Here is a 17,193-nt window from a genome sequence, read left to right on the forward strand (position 1 = left end):
ATCTTGCAAGGGCACAGGAATGTAGAGGTGAGGTGTGGTGAGGGCTGGGGACTGGACCCTTGCACTTTTCCTCTGCTCCACAGACTGGTGGGGAAGCCCCCCTTTCCCAATCTAGATGCCCCTGGAGGCAGGGTGCCAAGGCTTCCAGTTGCTTCTATTCTGAGAGTCCGTCCTGAGCTGCCCCATCTCCTCAGGTTTCCCAGCCTAAAGGGACCTCTGATGCCAGGCGGCCTGCAGAGGGGCAGCCTGGCTCTAGGCTATGAGGGGGTCCCGCTTCTGCCTCATGCCCATGCCCCTCAGGGCAAGATGGCAGGGGCCCAGACACCACTCTTATGGGGTCTGTCCCATTTCTCACTTTCTGGGCTCACCTCTTCCCCACGAGCCCCGACCCCTGGGGCTGAGCAGAGCTGAAACTCCTCCCTTTTCTCAGCCCACCCTCCTTGTCCCCTGTCATCCTGGGCATGGGGCCTGGTCCCCTCCTTTGGTGCCACCTCAGCCCTCTTAAAAAGGACAGGGCATTCTGCAGTGACCACAAGATTGTGCAAGGCCAGGGCTGGGCCGTGGGGACAGGTGGAGGAGAGAGAAACTGGAAGGGGACACTGAAGCCAGCTCCCTTCCCACCCTACCCTGGAGCCTTGTCTCCCTCCCCGCTCTGCTGGGGCTCATCTTTCTCCGTTTATGCCGTTCCCACCAACCAGCCAACACATCTCCATCTGAGGGGACACGTCCACGGGCTTCCAGACATGAGTGGGGGCTGGACATTCTGTGGAAGGGGGATGGGGCAGGGGAGCAGCTGGAGGCCCAGACTGTGTTGGGGAGAAGTGAGGAGGCCTCAGCTCAGCCCAGGGCTGTGTAGGGAGGGCATTCTGGATGCCTTGAGGCCTGGTAGGGAGTATGGCGGACTTTGTCTGGAGGACAGTGGGGTGCCATTGGGGATGACTGAGCAGGGAATGACTTTTCTTTGTTGCTCAGTCCATTTTGTTTCCACTCCCTTGTTCTCTCAGGGCTGTTTTCTTTCTCTTTTTCTCCAAAGACAATAAACCCTTCTCTCTGCTCTTCAGCCCCTTCTGTCTGATTCCTGCTCACCCCCTCCCACATGGTCGTACTCTGTTCTTGGCTTCCTCTGACCACCATCCTGGCCTGCTCCCCCTGCCCGGCTTTGTCTGGCTTCCCCTCCCTCTCCCTGGCCCCTGACCCGCCTTCCCTGAGGTAAGGGTTGGGTGGAGTTGGGCCTTTGAGGAGCGGGCTGTGGGCCTGGTGGGACCTCATAGGGGCCTGGCGTGATGAAGACTGAGCCGGGGGGATGCCCCTCTTCTAACAGAGCTCCCTGTGCCCTTCAGAGAATGACCTGCCCCCGTAGTGTGGCTAGGGCTCCTGAGGAGGGTCCTACTTTCCATTTGTCAGCCTGATAAATGGAGACACAGTTTTCCCTAACAGATACATTAGAGAGGAATGGGCCTTCGTGTTCTTGTTATTAAATGTAGCAGAAAGGGTATGGACGCAGATGGGAATCAGACTGCAGACCACTATTGTGTCTTTCCTGTCTCCTTTCACACATCCGTATCTCCCTATCCATGGATGCGTCCCTCCATTACAGCCATCCAGGCATGCATGCGTCCATCCGTTTGTCAGATATTTACTGAGCACCTCTGTTAGGTGCTTTGCAGTGAATCCTTACAGAAATTCTCCAAGGTGGCTGTTTTCTGCATCTTACACATGAGGATACTAAGAGCCCGGGAAGTGAAGTGAGTTGCCAGAGGACACACAGACAATAAGCGACGCATCTGAAATGTTCAGCTCCACCTGCTTCAAAGCATCTGTTCTTAGTGTGGATGCAAGTGGCCTCCCTTGGCGTCCTCAGTACCTGGTCCCTTGCGTGGAGCGTAGCAGCCGTGCCGTGGAGTGAACGGGCGTGCTACGGTTCTGACATGCCGGCGCTCTAGAGTTTGCGCCTCGATGCAGCCTGGGGTCGGGAGGCACTGCTGGGTCTCTAGTCCTCTTGGCATTTGCCGCCGGTAACCTCATGTTGCCATTGAGGCTTCTTCACCACGTGAAGTGCAATCCTGGCTCGTCCTGTCCATCGTGCCAGCTCTGCTTCGGAGGGCGGTCTTACTTCTAACAGGTGGGAAAGTTCTAGGCATGCACTTGGCCGTTGCCCCCAGCCCCAGTCTCCCCTAGCGACTGGGTTCGTATGCACCCACCTCGCAGCTTCTCCACGGGATGGCCAGCCCCCTTCTAATGCTGGCCCTTTTCCTGGGCCTTTCTTTCTGAGCTTTAGAGTTCGCTGCTCGGTCTCAGATCCCGACTGCCTGGTCCGGGCCCATTGGCCGAGACAGGGATGTGAGGGCAGGTAGTTTACCCGGGAAGAGAGCAGCAGTGGGACAGGGTAAGGGAGACGGGGAAGGGAAGGAAGGCAAGACAACGTGCGTTCAGGAGCGGGTGTCTGTGGTGGCTCCTGAGGGTCAGGCTCACTGGGGACCCCCGTGGAACCTGCTTTAGAGTGGCCCAGTGACGGGGTGGGGTGAGGGAACTGCGTGTTTATTCAGTAGCTCCCCTCGGCCCATGGCTCAGGGCTGCCGGGGAAAGGCGGGATGTTGCCTCCGCTGGCTCTGGCTCCAAGCGGAGGAGGCAGGTGCGGGCAGCTGGCAGGGGGTGTGGCTGGGGCCTTGACGGCCTCAGCTGCACTCACCGAGCCCAGGCCAGGCAGTCCGGCCTGTCCCTTGGAGCATGCGTCTTGCCGAGCCCTGTTTCCACAGCTCCCTTCTCTCCATGCCCATGAAGCCGCCTGTCCCTGCCTCCCTGGGCAGACCCTTCCCCCAGGAGCCAGTCACCAGCACCACATTCATTGTGTTCAACAGATACTTAAGGAGCTCCTGCTATGTGCCCGTTGCCATGGATAATAAGAGGAAGCGGTTAGGATTCCTCCAGGCGCTCCCAGCAGAGGAGAGGGACCCAGCGCACATGAGGTCCTTCCCATGTGCCAGACACCGGCAGCCATTTCCAGGCCCCATCCGAGGCAAGTGGACTTCTCTGTGTGACGTCCTCTCCGAGAGGGCGGGACGGATATGCCGGGTAACACATAGCCCGGAGCCACCTTCCAGTCCCCTCCCAGCCCTAGCATCCTGAGACTGTGATTGTAGCGGTTTTGCTGACTTCCTTTTCCTTTCTCTCAGTGCCCCTGCCTCTTCCCCTCCTGGGGCCACTAGCCCCATGGCTGCCACGTGGTTGTCTTCAAGTGCCCTCCCTCCGCGTCTCTATGAGGAACAGGATGCAATTTGCGGGGCAGTGTTGGGGGGAGGTGGCTTTATTCAAGGGCATCCTTCTGTGTCCCTGGTGAAGGCTGTGCCCGGTGCCTGCTTCCTGGAGAGGGGCCTCCTCCCCGCTGACTTCTGCTCCCTCCCCACAGACTCACAGTGCAGTCTCAAGCCTTATGGGGCTGAGGGCATGGGAAGAGCTAAGAGTGGGAAGTGGTGTGTAGGTAAGGCCTTAGGTGTGGGAGTGCGGGGAGGGCAGCTGGGGAGCATGGGGCAGGTGCTGGGCCCGGTGGTGGGTGCATCAGGCCACAGGCAGGCAGGCCAGATCCTCGTCTCTTTGACTTCTCTCTTTAGCTGCTGCCCACAGCCTTTCCCCTCCGGGTTTGGTCCATGGCGCGTGTGCCAGGGTGGGCGGCAGGAGTTTGTCCTTGCGGGCCAACCTCGTGATCTCTGACATTCTCTCCCCATCTACTGTGCACCTGCCCCACTTGATAGAAGGGTGGCTGTGCTCTTGGCGCTGGCGTGCTGGCATGAGGGTTGGGAGGAGGACGGACACAGTTTATGTGGGACCAAGAGGTGGACTATACGATGAGGCTTTCCATTGGTGGCTCAGGTTGGAGCTGAAGCGACTTTGGTCCAGGGAGGAGGTATGAGGCAGGTACAGGTGGCTGCCCACATCTCCCCTCTCTGGGGACCTGGGGAGGCAGCAGGACACGGTGGGTGGGAGATCATGGAAGGGGGAGAGCAGAGTGACGGGCTCCTCCCCCAGCCCAACATGACAAAATCTAGGGCGCTTGGTTCCTCTCTCTGGCTGGTTCAGGGAATGGTGCTTCTTGTGTGTAAGGACAGAAACCAGAGGTGGGCCAGCTGCTGTGCGAATTTGGAGAGTAAGCCTGGTGTTCCTGTCCTAGCTGTGCGTTTGGTGGGGATGGGGCAGGTGCGGTGGTGCACTCACTCTGTAGGTGGGCCGTGCTGTGGAGGCCATTGCTCCTGCCTGGGGAGAAGTTGGCTGTCAGGCCAGTTGTTCTCTGGCTTCCCAGATGGAGAAGGGGTCGAGGTGCCCACCGGAATGTACCTGGGCAGGACAGAAACGAAGCTTGAGTTTGGGGTCTGAGGCAGCGGCCAGCACTGGGGAGGCCCTCGGACAGGACCCAGGCAAAGGAACCCCTGATTTTGTGCCGCTACTGATGTACAGAAGGCCAGGTGGTGGGGAGGGGGGGCAGGGGGAGGAGGACCAATGTGTAGTGAGCGCACACTGGCTGTCCTGCGGCCTCTGTCCGCGTCGCTGGCCGCCCTGTCCTGCCCCCACCAGGCGTGAGTCAGACCGAAAGCAGAAGCTGCCAGACATTGCACAGGGTGAAGCGAGGCAGAACCAACTGTGCTATTTTGGAACCTGGTTAATTCCCCTCCTGTCCCCCACCTCTCTTCTCTCAGGGCTCCCACCCACTCCTGGCCACCAGCACTTTGCCTGTCTCAAGGGGACAGTCGGGTTGGGACTTGATTTCCTCTGGCATGGGTGGGGTGGGGGCCTTCATGTCCTTCCCCTTGCCGGACCCCCTCCCTGGCCTCCCTGGCCCAGTGGTGCTAGCTTCTAGGGAGCCAGCCTCCTGGTGTTGGGGGACAGGGTGCCCCCTCCCGGTGGGAGCTCAGGGCCCGCAGGCAGGGCGCCCGGGTGAGATGATGGTCTGTCTGCTTTTGGCGCCGACGTCTCCCTGGACCCTCCCCCCGCCCATCTTTCACCACCCTCCAGCCAACTGTCCCCCTCTCCAGAGCTGTGAGCTACAAGGGCTTCACGGGGCAGCCTCTACCAGCAGCGACTCTTAGAGGGTTGGGAGGGATTTCCGGACCCAGAGGGGAGATATTTTGGGGCCAAGGGCCTTTCCAGAACCCATGACATCACATACCCTGCAGCAGTCCCAACTGACCCCCAATCTGTGGTTCTTTCTTGGGCATCCTAGGCCTGCTTGAGGTTCTGGCCCCACATTTTAGGGTTTCTCTGGAGCCCTCATGAACCTGGGGGCCCCTGGCAGTACAGTCTGCGGTGGTGAAAGAGGTCAGTGGTGTGTGTGTTTCTGAACCAGACACGGAGGTGTAGAGGTGAGAGCTGTCCCCCATCTGTGGGTAGGGCGCGCAACGTTCCCTGCCCCTCCTGAAACAGTGTGGTCGGAGAGGGGGTGTGTTTGGCTGTTGTTTTGTGTGAGTGTGTGCGTCGGACATGGGCACAGACTCCATGGTATGTTGTGGCTTCGGGGTGGGGGGGACCCTGAGATCAGAGCTTCACCCCGCTGTTTACTTCCCCAGCCACCTGGGGTGGAAGGTTTCATGCATGGTGGGGAGGTCAGCAGGCACATTGCAGGTGACCAATGAAAATGTGGGTCCTTGTTGACCTCAGGTGAGCAGGACTTGGGTTTCTCATGGCTCCGATGGATTTGGGGTTGAGGCAGGTACGAGCAAGGGTAAAGCAGTAAGGAGGAAAGGGTGGTCTCCTAGGCCCGCTGCAGGGGGCTTCAGCACACCCCCTGCCTCTTGTGGAACTTGCAACACGTGTGCAGACGCACACTGTTCCCCCCGGGCTGTGTGGTTGTGATGGTAAGGGTGCGCGTGTGTGCAAGGAGATGCTGTGGGTGTGTGAGTGGGCATGTCTCACGTAGCCTCTCTGGGTTGCTCTTCGCTGGTAGTCGGATGAGTTTCCACAGACCTGGACCGTTCCCCCTCCTGCACAGGCCGGGGCGCTAGCCCCGGGCGAGCCCTGAGTGGTCCTGTCTCCGCCTCGGCTTCTGGGCCTGAGAACCAGGGCTGTTTGTTCAGGTTCCCTGTGGGGCCCGGAAGAGCCCTGCTGTCCCTTCGGGTGTTTCTCCCCACCAGGGGCCTGCGCCTCCCCATTGCCTTTTTCCACCCGTCACCCATTTTCCTGCTTCAAACCCGGTGACCAAGCCCGCAGAAGGCTGCGAGTGACTTTAATGCTCCCACAAATCTCCCAGAATGCCATGTTAAGATGCAGGTTCTGACTCAGTAGGCCTGGGCTGTCCTGAGAGCTTGCCTTTCTAACCAGCTCCCAGGGAATGTGAGGCCTGGGGATCCTGCTTTGAGTGGTGAGCGCTTAAAAGGCCCTGAGCCATCTAAACTCTGGCCAGACTGACGCTGTTCACCCAGCCAGGGAGCTAACACTCAGGGGCCACCCCCTAGATGCCAGGAGTGTCTCACGCTGCAGTGCCTTGATCCCTTCACCTACTCCGAGGGAGGTGGCATTATCGCCATCCTGTTTTACAGTTGGGGAAACTGAGGCTCTGAGAGACTAAGTTCCTGTCCCGGGTCACACGGCTGGTAAGTGGCAAAGCCAGACTTGAGCTCTGGTCTGTCAGTGTCCAGAGCCTATGAGCATTCCACTAAAGCCCAGTGTCTTCCAGAGAGCTCAGCTGCAGCCGAGGGGGCTGGGCGAGGGGATGGCACATGGCGGTCAGGAAGCTGTAGGGAGGCAGACCTGGGAGGCTGAGGGGAAGCAGGGACTGAAGGGGGCAATAGTTCTGGAAGGACAAAAGCTGAGTGTGGCTGGCATCCTGCCACCCCCCCACCCCAGGGCCCCTCCACGAATGCGCTTGCCATCTCCTGCGTCTTCAGGCCCTTTCCAGACAGACTCCCCAGAGGCACCTACCCCACTGCCCTGCTCCCTGTGCTCGCGAGCCTGGGCGGGAGGAGTTGGGTATACGAACTCCTGACCCGGCGCCCCAGGTCCCATGCTACCAGCTGTGTGACCTCAGGCAAAGTGTCAGCCTCTTCTGCGCCTCAGTTGTTCCCTCTCTGAAATGGGGGGGTGTATTACTGCTTCCTCACAGGTGGGTGGGCTTGCTTTGAGGGTGAAGTCAGTAATATATACCCACTCGGAACTGTGCCTGGTGTGCGCTCCGTACGGGTAGTAACGAACAACGCCTGTTGGTTTGTACCTGGGAGACCGGAGGCCGCCCTCTGTGCGTGCTACACGGTTGTCCCGCTCACGCTCATGGGTGTTCTCCTTCCTTCCTTTCCCTTCCCCTCGGCAATGCCTTCATTTCTTTAGCAAAACCGGATACTTAAGTTATAAAGAGATTGTTTTCCGAGTACTCAGAGGCCGATTAACTCCTGAAAAGGAACCCAAACAGCAGTTCATTGGTGGTGTGTGAGCCAAGCCACGGTGGGGACTAGAGAGGCCAGTGTGGGGCTGGGGCGGCAAGGGTGGAGACGAAGCCCCCCAGGAGCCGGGGTAGGAGCCAGGGGTGGTGGGTCGGGTGCGCGGTGGTCCGGGGGCCTAGGGCAGGGAAGGCTGGGGCAGGGGGCTTACATGCCGAGCCCGGGTTGGGAGTGAGACGTCAGGTGGAAGTCAGAAAGCATTCTGCCTGCTGGCTGCCTGCTCCTCTGTGGCTGCACCCTGTCCCGCCCAGTGTCACCGAGCCTTCCTGGCTCAAGCACCGGGCCGAAGCACCAGGGTGTGTGCGTGCATGGGATTGCGGTCTCCTGAGGGGAAAGGAAAGCCAAGGCTGGGTCCCCAAGGCTGACACACAGCCCTGGCGTTCCCAGGTGCTGGGCAGCCGCAGAAGTGACGGTGAGGAGCAGTCCCCGCCCTGCAGGCTGGCTCCACGGGCACATGGCCTTGGCCGCATCCATGCTGTCTGGAGCCTCGGTGTGCCTGGACAGAGCAGGAGGGGGCCTGCCAGGGATCCTGTCCTGCCCTCTCACATTATCAACCAGGTTCCAAGGCCCAGAGAGGGACAGGACCTGCCTGAGGTCACAACTGGGCAGTGGGCCAACCACATGCAGGTCTTCTAATACCACGGTGTTCTTGGGAAGCATCCGAGGCCTTTGTGCCGGGGCGAGGGAGCCCTTTTGGAACAGACTCGTTCCCAAGAGTCCAAACTGTCAGGTCTCATCTTCCTCGGTGAGAGCTATCAGTGACCACACAGGCTGACCTAGCATCTGCAAAAACTCAGCTGATCTTCCCTCAGCGGGGAGAGGGGGCGGGTGGGTGAGCTGGGATGGGCAGGGGGAGGTCCATGGGGGCTTGGGACGCTTGGAGTCCCAATCTCAAGTCCCTTCCCTGCACTTCAGTCCCCTTTTGTATCTGGGGAGCCCCTCCGCCCCTTCTGTCATCCAGGTCAGACCTCTGTCCGCGTAATCACGTTTCTGTCCAGTCAGCTTGGTATAATCTCCCTCTCCCTGTAAGACCCTCTCACGGCCCATGGGAACTGCCCCCGTGAGATCCAGATCTCTCGTCTCCTGAACCCCTGGCAATGGATCAGTCTTGGCTGTTGGGCAGGAGAGAGTTTTCTACAGGCAGGTGGAGTCTGTCCTGCATTTGGGGGTCTCTGGGAGAGGTGTCCAGGCCTCTCTGGGAACCCTTTGTAGGATTCGCTGAGGGTGATGGGAGTGGGGCAGGAGTGGGAATTCAGGGGGCATCTACAGAGGTCTTCCTGATAGGCCCCTGGTTTCCCCATCTGTGCGGGAGCTGGCAGTGGTCACGCATCTCCTAGGCTTGCACACCCACCTCACCGTGTTCTCGCAGTGTGACCTTGGACCGGCCACTTTACCTTTCTGCGTCTTGGTTCTCTCATCCGCCAGAGGTGCTCTTTGTCCCGTGGGGTGTTTGTGGGGGACGACTGATCTGATACAGGTCCCGTGCTTAGCTCAGTGCCCTGTCTAGAGTCGGGACTCAGGTTCGCCGAGGGAGAGAACAGGTGAGAAATGTGCCGGGTCATTGGACAAGCAGCATCCCGGGGCCCTGCATCTCGTTCCGGGAATTCTGATGGGTGCGATGGGATAGAGGTTCGGAAGAAAGCTGACTTCTCTGGAAGCTTCCTTGTACCCGGGGAGACTGGTAGGTGGTCAGGAAAGAGCTGGAGAACCAAGCAGTATAGCCACAGGCAGGACGCTCAAGGGGACCAGGTGTTCAGGAGGTGGGGGCAAGGGGGCAAGGGAGAGAGGGGAAAGGCAGCTGCCCGCTGAGGGGCAGGGTGAGGGATATGGGCAGACAGGCAGACAGAGGGTCTGCGTGTGTGGCTGGGCTGTATTTGTGCATATCACAAGGATAGACGAGGAAGAAAGAAGAAACCTTTCTAGTTTCTTCTCTCCATGAGTCCCTCAGCTACATGTCCCCGTCCCCCAAAGCCCAGTGGCAGTCTTCCTGGGACCTCCTGACAGGGTCCAGCTGGTCCCTATGGGACAGGATGGGCGCCTCTCTGGTCTGGGATCGCCTTTGAAGCCTCTCATGAGCCGCACAATTGCCATGCCTTGCCCCGGGCCAGCAGGCAGGCCAGCCAGGAGGCGCCAGCTCCCACCCTTTCCTGTGAGCTGGGACAGGGGGCTGATGGGCCTGAGCTGCGGGCACTGGAGGCCACTGAGCAGGCCAGGAGCTGCTGTGGCTGCCCTTTGCCTCCCATCTCCTTCCTTTCCCTCCTCCCCACCTCCTGCCTGTGTTCAGAGATTTAAAAACAAGCCCGTGTCCCCACTCCCTCCTCCCCCACCATCGGCCCTGCAGCCGCCCCCCCCCCCCCCCGCCCCATAGTGGGTCCCCTAGAGGCAGGTGCTCTGTGGCCGAGTGGGGTGCCCTGGGTTTGAGCTTCACTGTGCTGCCACTGCTGTGCTCTGTGCAGACCACCCTTCTGGGGCTTTAGCTTCCGCTTAGAATTCGCTGTTTGTTCCCCAGTCTTTATTCATCACAAACAGGGGATCGTTCAGCCTGGGCCAAGAGTGGTCCTACTTGGCTGAGGGATTCTGTTGCATGAGATACAGAGGCCCACACCCTACTTGAGAGTCTTTCTGACTGTCCAAGGTCAGGTGACGCTCAGCCAGAGGATGGAGGTGGACCGGACCGTCCTTCTAGGGGAGGGTCCTGGAGGGAGCTTTCCCGGGTGATGAACATGTCCTCCATTCTGGTCTGGATGGTGATTACACAGGGGTACGCACCTATAAAAAGGCACCCAGCTATACACTTTAAATCTGTGCATTTTGCTGGGATAAATTATATCTCCATGAAAGGGGAAGAGGCCAAAACGTTAAAATAAAAATGTTAATCACTGACCTCCTCTGAAACCCATAATACAGTATATATTAATTAATTAAATTTTTTTTAAGATTTTATTTTATTTATTTGACAGAGAGACAGCCAGTGAGAGAGGGAACACAAGCAGGGGGAGTGGGGGAGGAGGAAGCAGGCTCTAAGCGGAGGAGCCTGATGTGGGGCTCGATCCCAGAACGCCAGGATCACGCCCTGAGCCAAACGCAGATGCTTAATGACTGAGCCACCCAGGCGTCCCTAATTAATTAAATTTTAAAAAATTTAATTAAATTTAAAATAAAAATGTTAAAAGCACATACCACTGACCCCATTCTTGCTCCTGGTACCAAATACCTTCCAATCAAACAGTGCACACTTACTAAGGGCAGGTGTGGTTTCCATTTGCTCTTTTTCAATCTGGAGGCAACCGGAGGGCCCCACTGTTGCTTTTCATGACCTCCAGGGAACCACTGGACCAGATAACAAACCACCTGAATTATGAAGCGTTTCCAGTTTGCCAGGCACTGTCCTAAGTGCCCCGCCTGCTCATGGTGTCTTTAGAACCCAGAGGTAGGAACATTATCACCACCTGCCTCTCCCATTGCACTGCAGTGAGTTATGTGATCTGCAAGCCCTGGTAAAGAAAATCTTATAAAAACGCAAGGCTCTTGGAGAGGAAACAGTGAGGGTGCCCAGTAATGGGAAAAGCTGGCCCGAGGCCTTCCTGCCCTGTCGCATAAGGAGAGACAAGCTGGGGTTGCTGCTAGGCTACTCTGCCCCAGCCTGGGGTCTTGATACGGCGTGTGTGTGTGTGTGTGTGTGTGTGTGTGTATGGGACCCTTTCCCAAAAGAAACTTAAGAGGAGATTGGTCCATGGATGCCCTAGGCAGGCATGGACAAAGGGACAGTAAACAGTGACAAAGTAGTGACATCTCTCCCCTGCCCACATTTCCTCCCTTGCAGAGGCTCCCATACTCAGCAATCCAACTTAGGTCACAACTGTTCCAGGAGACGTGGCCCCAGCTGGTAAGCCCCACTTGACTGATGGAAAGACTGAGGCTGGGCTGCGCCACTGAGTCAGGCCGGAGGCTGGAACTCAAACCCGAGCATCCTGGTGCCAGGTTCTCACAGCATCTTGTGGGCAGGATTGCTGGCTCCTGGGAATCTTATGCCCCCCGCCCCCCAGCTCTCTTTGGGTCTGGGCCAGTGGAAGCCCCCCTCTCTCAGGCCCTGCGGGGATGGTGACCACCTTGGTAATTTCACATGGCCGTGGCCTAAGGCATGGGGATCGTGGGCACATATTTGTTCTGTTTCTTAGTTCATCAGGCCTTCCTTTACCACTGCCTCTGCCAGAGGGAGCTCAGAGAAGACAAAACAAACCAGGTCCTGGAATCTTCCCCTCTCTTCCCTTCCCAAGGCTGGAAGGTTATTTAGGGGGTCACGGGGTCCTTCCCCTGGCCTCCGGGAGCCTCAGGACCTGTTCGGGAGGCCTTCCTTTAGTGGTTGGTTTGATTTCCCCTCCAACACCACTGGGCAGGCTCCCACACAACTGGTAGTTTGTAACACTGTGGAGCAGAAGGAAACTTCTTCCAACCACAGAGGCATAGAACCTAGTAAATGGCTTAAACAGGCATCCTGGCGGCTGGGCTCGTACCCTTTGTTGTTTCAGCTATGAGACATGTGTTTTTCTGGGAATTCAGGAAATTATCTCTGCCCTTTGAGGAAGGGCAGAGTTTTTTCTGCTTGTGTTTGGGGATTCTAGACCATTCCACCGTCCCAGGCACCCGCGGGCCCCCTGGGCTGGCTGAAAGAGATGGGCGACTGAAACCCTTTGATGGCAGGGGGCTAATTCGGTGGGAATCCCTAAAACAAAATGTGGCCACTCCTGCCCCAAATGTGGGATTAACTCTAAACCCCAGGGGCCAGCCTCACCATTCATTAGCTCTGTGGCCTTTGGCAAGTGACCACCTCTCTGTGCCTTTTCCCTCATCTGCAGAGGAGCTGGCAGTACCGGTCCTCAGATCATGAAATAAGTGTGACATTCCAATAAGGTGCTTCAAGCACACCTCACACGGGGTAGGTACACCACCTGCGTTAACTGTTAGTATAAAATACTGTTTTCCAATTAGAAACATGGACGTATTCATGATAGAAAAAGAGTAACATTCCAGAAAGTAAAAATTAAAAAAAAAAAAAAACCACAAAACCACTCATGATTGCATCATCAAAAGCAGTCTGATGTTTTTGTATATTTCCTCCCCAAAGGGTTTTCTGCCTATAGTTGTACATGGTGATATCGGACCTTATGTTCAATTTTGCCTTCTGCTTTTTGTCACTTGACCTATCAACCTCCGGGTCACTAACTGAAAACACAACATCCCATCAGGAGGAATACAACGGAATTTATTTAAACCACCCTACTGCGGGACATTGGGATTATTTTTCATTTTTCTCTGTATAATATGATAGGCATCTTGATGCGGAAAAGCCTTCTCTGCGTGTGGGATCCCCTCGCTGGGCTGCTGGCTACTTTCGAAGGCTCTGAACCACGTCGCAAGACTGCTTTTCCAGAGGGCGCACCTGCGCTTGGCAGTCGTGTTGAGGTTGCGTGGGTCCGACGGCATTTTAAAGTCGGAGCCACACGTGGGCAGAGGCAGGGGCCCTATGTTCTGTTCTTCTGTTCAAGGTCTGCCCGCGTTCCCATGTAAATTTTGATGGTAGTATAAACACACGCAGAAAAGCGGACACACTGAGCCGCCGCCTGCATTTCCATAAACTCGACCTTCCATGTCGCCAACCCTGCATCAAATTACAGAACATTCCTTGTGCCCCCACTGCCAGCTGTCCTGTGCCACGTCTCGGGCACTCCTTCCAAGGTCCCCCCAAAGGATCCTGACTTCTCACAGAGGATTCGTTTTGCCTCTCTGAGCGGTGTAGACACTGATGGTGCTGGGTGCGTTTTGTGGCTTCCCTTGTTTGGCACTGTCTGCGAGAGGCGTTGGTGTCGTGTGTAGCAACAGTGGGCTCGTTCTCATGGCGGAGCAGCATTCCAGGGTGTGTGCACCACAGCTTCCTTACCCGTTTCCCTGTTGATGGACATCTGGTGTTTTCTGGCTTGGGCGCTATCCGTAGGGCTGCTGTGAACGTTCTAGTGCCCTCTGGGGAGCCCATGGCTGCTTTTCTGTTGGGCGTCTACTTAGGAATGGACTTGCTGAGTCATGGGAAGTTTGCTTCCTGCTCCAAGTTTTATTTTTATTTATTTTTTAAGATGTAATTTATTTTATGTTTAGAGGGAGAGAGAGAAAGAGCGCACGCGTGCTCACGTGAGTTTGGAGAGGGGCAGAAGGAGAGGGAGAGAGAATCTCAAGCGGATTCTGCACTGAGCGTGGAGCCCGATGTGGGGCTCGGTCCCACGACCTCAAGATCATGACCTGAGTGGAATTCAAGAGTGGGAAGCTTAACTGACTGAGCCACCCAGGCGCCCCTTCCTGTTCCAAGTTTTAAAGGATCACCTGGGAGGCAGAAAAATCTCCAGAGTTCAGGTCCCACAATTAACTGAGGGGTCCTGGCTCCACTTAGAGCATTTGAGGGGTGCTGCATGACTGTGCTCCCTCCAAAGGCTCATGTCTGGGGTGGTAGTGGAAACAGTTGGACCTGGGGCCTGGCCCTCCAGTTCCAATTGATGTGTGACTTCTGACCCTCTGGTGGCCACTCAGCGTCCCCACCCAGGGTCCTTGGCTGGCTTAACTACCATCCCACTGAGGAGGGCAGGGCTTGGGCCAGACTCTGGGTGGCACTGAAGGAACCCCACCTTTGGATATGACTGGAAGCAGGTGGAGCCCTCCCAAACCCCTGGAAACTGCCCTGTTTTCTTTTCCCCTTGTGTGAAAAGAATCACACGGGGTGCCTGGGTGGTGCCGTCAGTTCAGTGTCTGACTCTGGGTTTTGGCTCAGGTCCTGATCTCAGGGTAGTGAGATCGAGCCCCGCCTCGGGCTCAGCACGCGTGGCGCAGAGCCTGCTTGGGATTCTCTCTCTCTCCCTCTGCCCCTTCCCACCGTGTGCGCTCGCATGCTCTCTCTCTCTCTCTCAAATAAATAAATCTTAGGAAAAAAAAAGTAAGAATGAGAAACTCTAAGAACCTTATCTACCACTCCCCAGCCCATAGGTAACCGCTCTGAACAGTTGGGGATACTGGGGAAGCCCGGAATAGAAGCTCGAGAGGGGGAGCTGTGAACCAGGCAGCCTGGTTTAAGTGTCCATTCTGCTACTCATCCGCTGTGCAACCTTGGGCAAGTTATTTCACCTCTCTGTGCCTCAGTTTCCCCCTGAAAACTGGGGGCAGTAATAGTAGTCACAACTCATGTTGTTGTGAAGAATGGATGAGTTAGTACGTGAAAGCACACAGACCAGCCCTGCCCCAGGGCAAGCGTTCAAGAAACCTTCTGATCCTCCTAGTCTGTTCTACATGTTTACCCATTTCCTGTCTAAATGGGCTCAGGCTGTACATTTTATTCTGTAGTTTTCTTTTTCCACTCAATGCTTAACCTTTGAGATCTTTCTAGCTGAGGCTTTCCTGTTCTGGGATCGTCTCTCTCCTTGCCTGTCCCTCATGGAGGCCAGGCATTTCTCCCTGTCTTTCCCCTCCCCCTGTCTACATCTTCCGTTAGGATCTGAGCCTGTTCATACTGACATGTAAATGGCTGATGGGGAGGCCCCGACACGAGCCAGGCCCCGACACGAGCCCTGGCCTTGACTAGAGATGTGCGTGGCTTTGGGGGCAAGCCCAGCATTTGTCTGTTAGCGGATGCCTAAGGGCGCGCTAGGGAGTTCCACAACCCCACCGTGCCTCCTTGAATCCTCACAACAACCCAAGAGGCAGGTGCCTTTATTGGCTCCATTTGACCAAAGAGAAAACCAAGGCACAGAGACATTAAGTGGCTTTCCCAAAGTCACCCAGCCAGTGTGGGTGCAGCGGGGGATGGCGGTGGGGGAGGGCTTCAGCTGCATCTGTTGGACTGGGAAGCTCATTTTGGTCACAACTAAGCTGGAACCCAGACGCAGCTTAGGGCAGGGGGAGTCAGGTGGCAGGTTCAGAGTGAATAGTGGGGCGAGGGAGGCGGGGATGGCTGGTGGATTCTGGGGGCATGGAGAAGGGGTGGCTCTCATGCTCTTGGCTGAAACTTCAGTCCCGGCTACCTCTTCTAGAGGACTCGGGAGAGGCAGGACTTCTCTGGGGCGTTACCCCCTAATCCCCTCGGGAGGGTGTTACTGGGGGGCGGGCAGGGGAGAAGATTCTCTAGGGAAACACCCAGCGCTGGTGTCTGCACATAGTGGACACTCAAGGCTTCGGGTGTTACCGAATGCATGAATGGTGGGCCCTTCCCAGGCCTGGTAGGTCTGGAGGTCAGATGCAGGGGAGGGTTTGGCGGTCATATTGGTTCTCCTGCGTCCCTCCTCCCTATTTTTTCTGACCAGACTGGGCACCGGGGGAAGCTGGGGATGGTCCCTCAGCCATTGAGAGCGAGCAGGTGTGCTTGAGGGCTGGGCAGGGAATGGTTAGCATGCCCGGGGTCGCTCCTGGATCACCCCATCTGCCCTCAGATCCCCTCAGGTCCCTCCCTTAACCCTGTACTCACCCCACCCAGGCCAGGCACAGAGTGACCCAGGCAGGGCCAGGGGAGGAGGCTGGGATGTGGGGGGAGGAAGCAGCTCTGTGACTGGGGTGACAGCTTTGACAACGGAGGGCGGGGGAGGAGGTGGGGAAGCTTCACTCTGCTGTGCCCGGGGCCACACTCTGTCAGCAGACAGTGGACAGGCTAAGGCGCACAGACAGGGATGGGGTTGGTCGGGCAGGGCGTCCCGCATCCGTCTTACAAATAGGCAAACCGAGGCTGGCACGGCCAGCGAGAGGCTGAGCAGGACTTAGCCCAGGTTGTCCTGTGGCAGAGCCAGCTCTCGCTCAGCCTGGGACGGGTACCCAGCCCTTTGTCAGAGAAACAAGGGGCTCGTTCTGCCCCAGTCCTCCCCGTGCCGGCTGGCACTGCCAGGCCCGGGGCCACTCCCCCCAATGGGGACCAACTGAAGTCAAATTGTTCCCGAAGGGGCGGGCTCCCCCACGCTGCGTGTGTGAGCATGCAGGGCTGCTGGGTGTGCAGCTGCGTGGCCGGGGCTGTGGGCTGGGCTGGGGTCAGAGCCCGTGAGGGCTTCAGGGCTTCAGGGCTGCAGGGCTTCAGGGCTTCAGGGCTGCAGGGCTGCAGGGGCGGGGGAGGGGTTGGTGGTGAAGACAGGCTACCCCTCTGTAGGAGCACAGGAAAGGGGTGAAGGCTGTCGCCATGTCCCTGCTGCAGGAGAGAAGTGAAGTCTGCTCTTTTCTCCTTGGGGACTGTCCTGTTGGGAGCTGGGCAGAGACACCCTTGGGGCTGATTCACTAATTCCTGGCCTGGGGGGCAGAGAAGGGAGGAAGGAAGGTGAGTAAGGGTCACTGAGTACTCAAAGCTCCAAGGCAGATGGTGTGGACCCGCTTTGCAAGGAAGCAGCTGTGGTGGCAGAGGGAGCCCTGGGTTGGGGTCCGGTGGCCCGGGCTCCGTTTGTGGCCCTGAGCCAACCAGACATGCAACCTGGGACAAGCTCCTTCCGAGCTCTGCGTGGAGACACAGTGGTGACCACCCCCCATCCGCCACCCCCGTGTGCTGGGGAGTCACACAGGACTGGGTCCCAGCTCTGTCTCTGTCACCAGATACCTAACTTCCCTGTGCCTCTGTTTCTCCTTATCTGTAAAAGGAGAGTAATAACCAAAACTACCTCGTGGGGCTGTTTGAGGTTGAAATGCCTGGAACAGCGCCCAGCACACAGTAAATGCTCAGAGAGATGCAAATTATTATTATCTCCATGATCCAGTGATTTTCACTGAATAT

At 57.2% G+C, this 17,193-nt stretch overlaps 1 protein-coding gene across 3 annotated transcripts in view; it reads left to right on the forward strand.

Annotated features, from left to right (window-relative positions):
• TFEB (transcription factor EB) overlaps nt 1–17,193 on the forward strand; it is a 54,387-nt gene that overhangs the window by 28,366 nt on the left and 8,828 nt on the right. Inside the window, exon 2 of one of the 3 annotated variants that reach the window (XM_087857134.1) lies at nt 2,859–3,020. The exons of the other annotated variants lie outside the window; for them this stretch is intronic. Within the exon in view, the coding sequence (XP_087713260.1) occupies nt 2,976–3,020 (45 nt within the window). The 5' untranslated portion in view covers nt 2,859–2,975. The remainder of the gene's footprint in view (nt 1–2,858; nt 3,021–17,193) is intronic. 3 annotated transcript variants of the gene reach the window in all.

This window comes from Ursus americanus, chromosome 29 (genome assembly GCF_024610735.1).
Source record: "Ursus americanus isolate L20-20 chromosome 29, mUrsAme1.1.p, whole genome shotgun sequence".
Classification (NCBI taxonomy): domain Eukaryota; kingdom Metazoa; phylum Chordata; class Mammalia; order Carnivora; family Ursidae; genus Ursus; species Ursus americanus.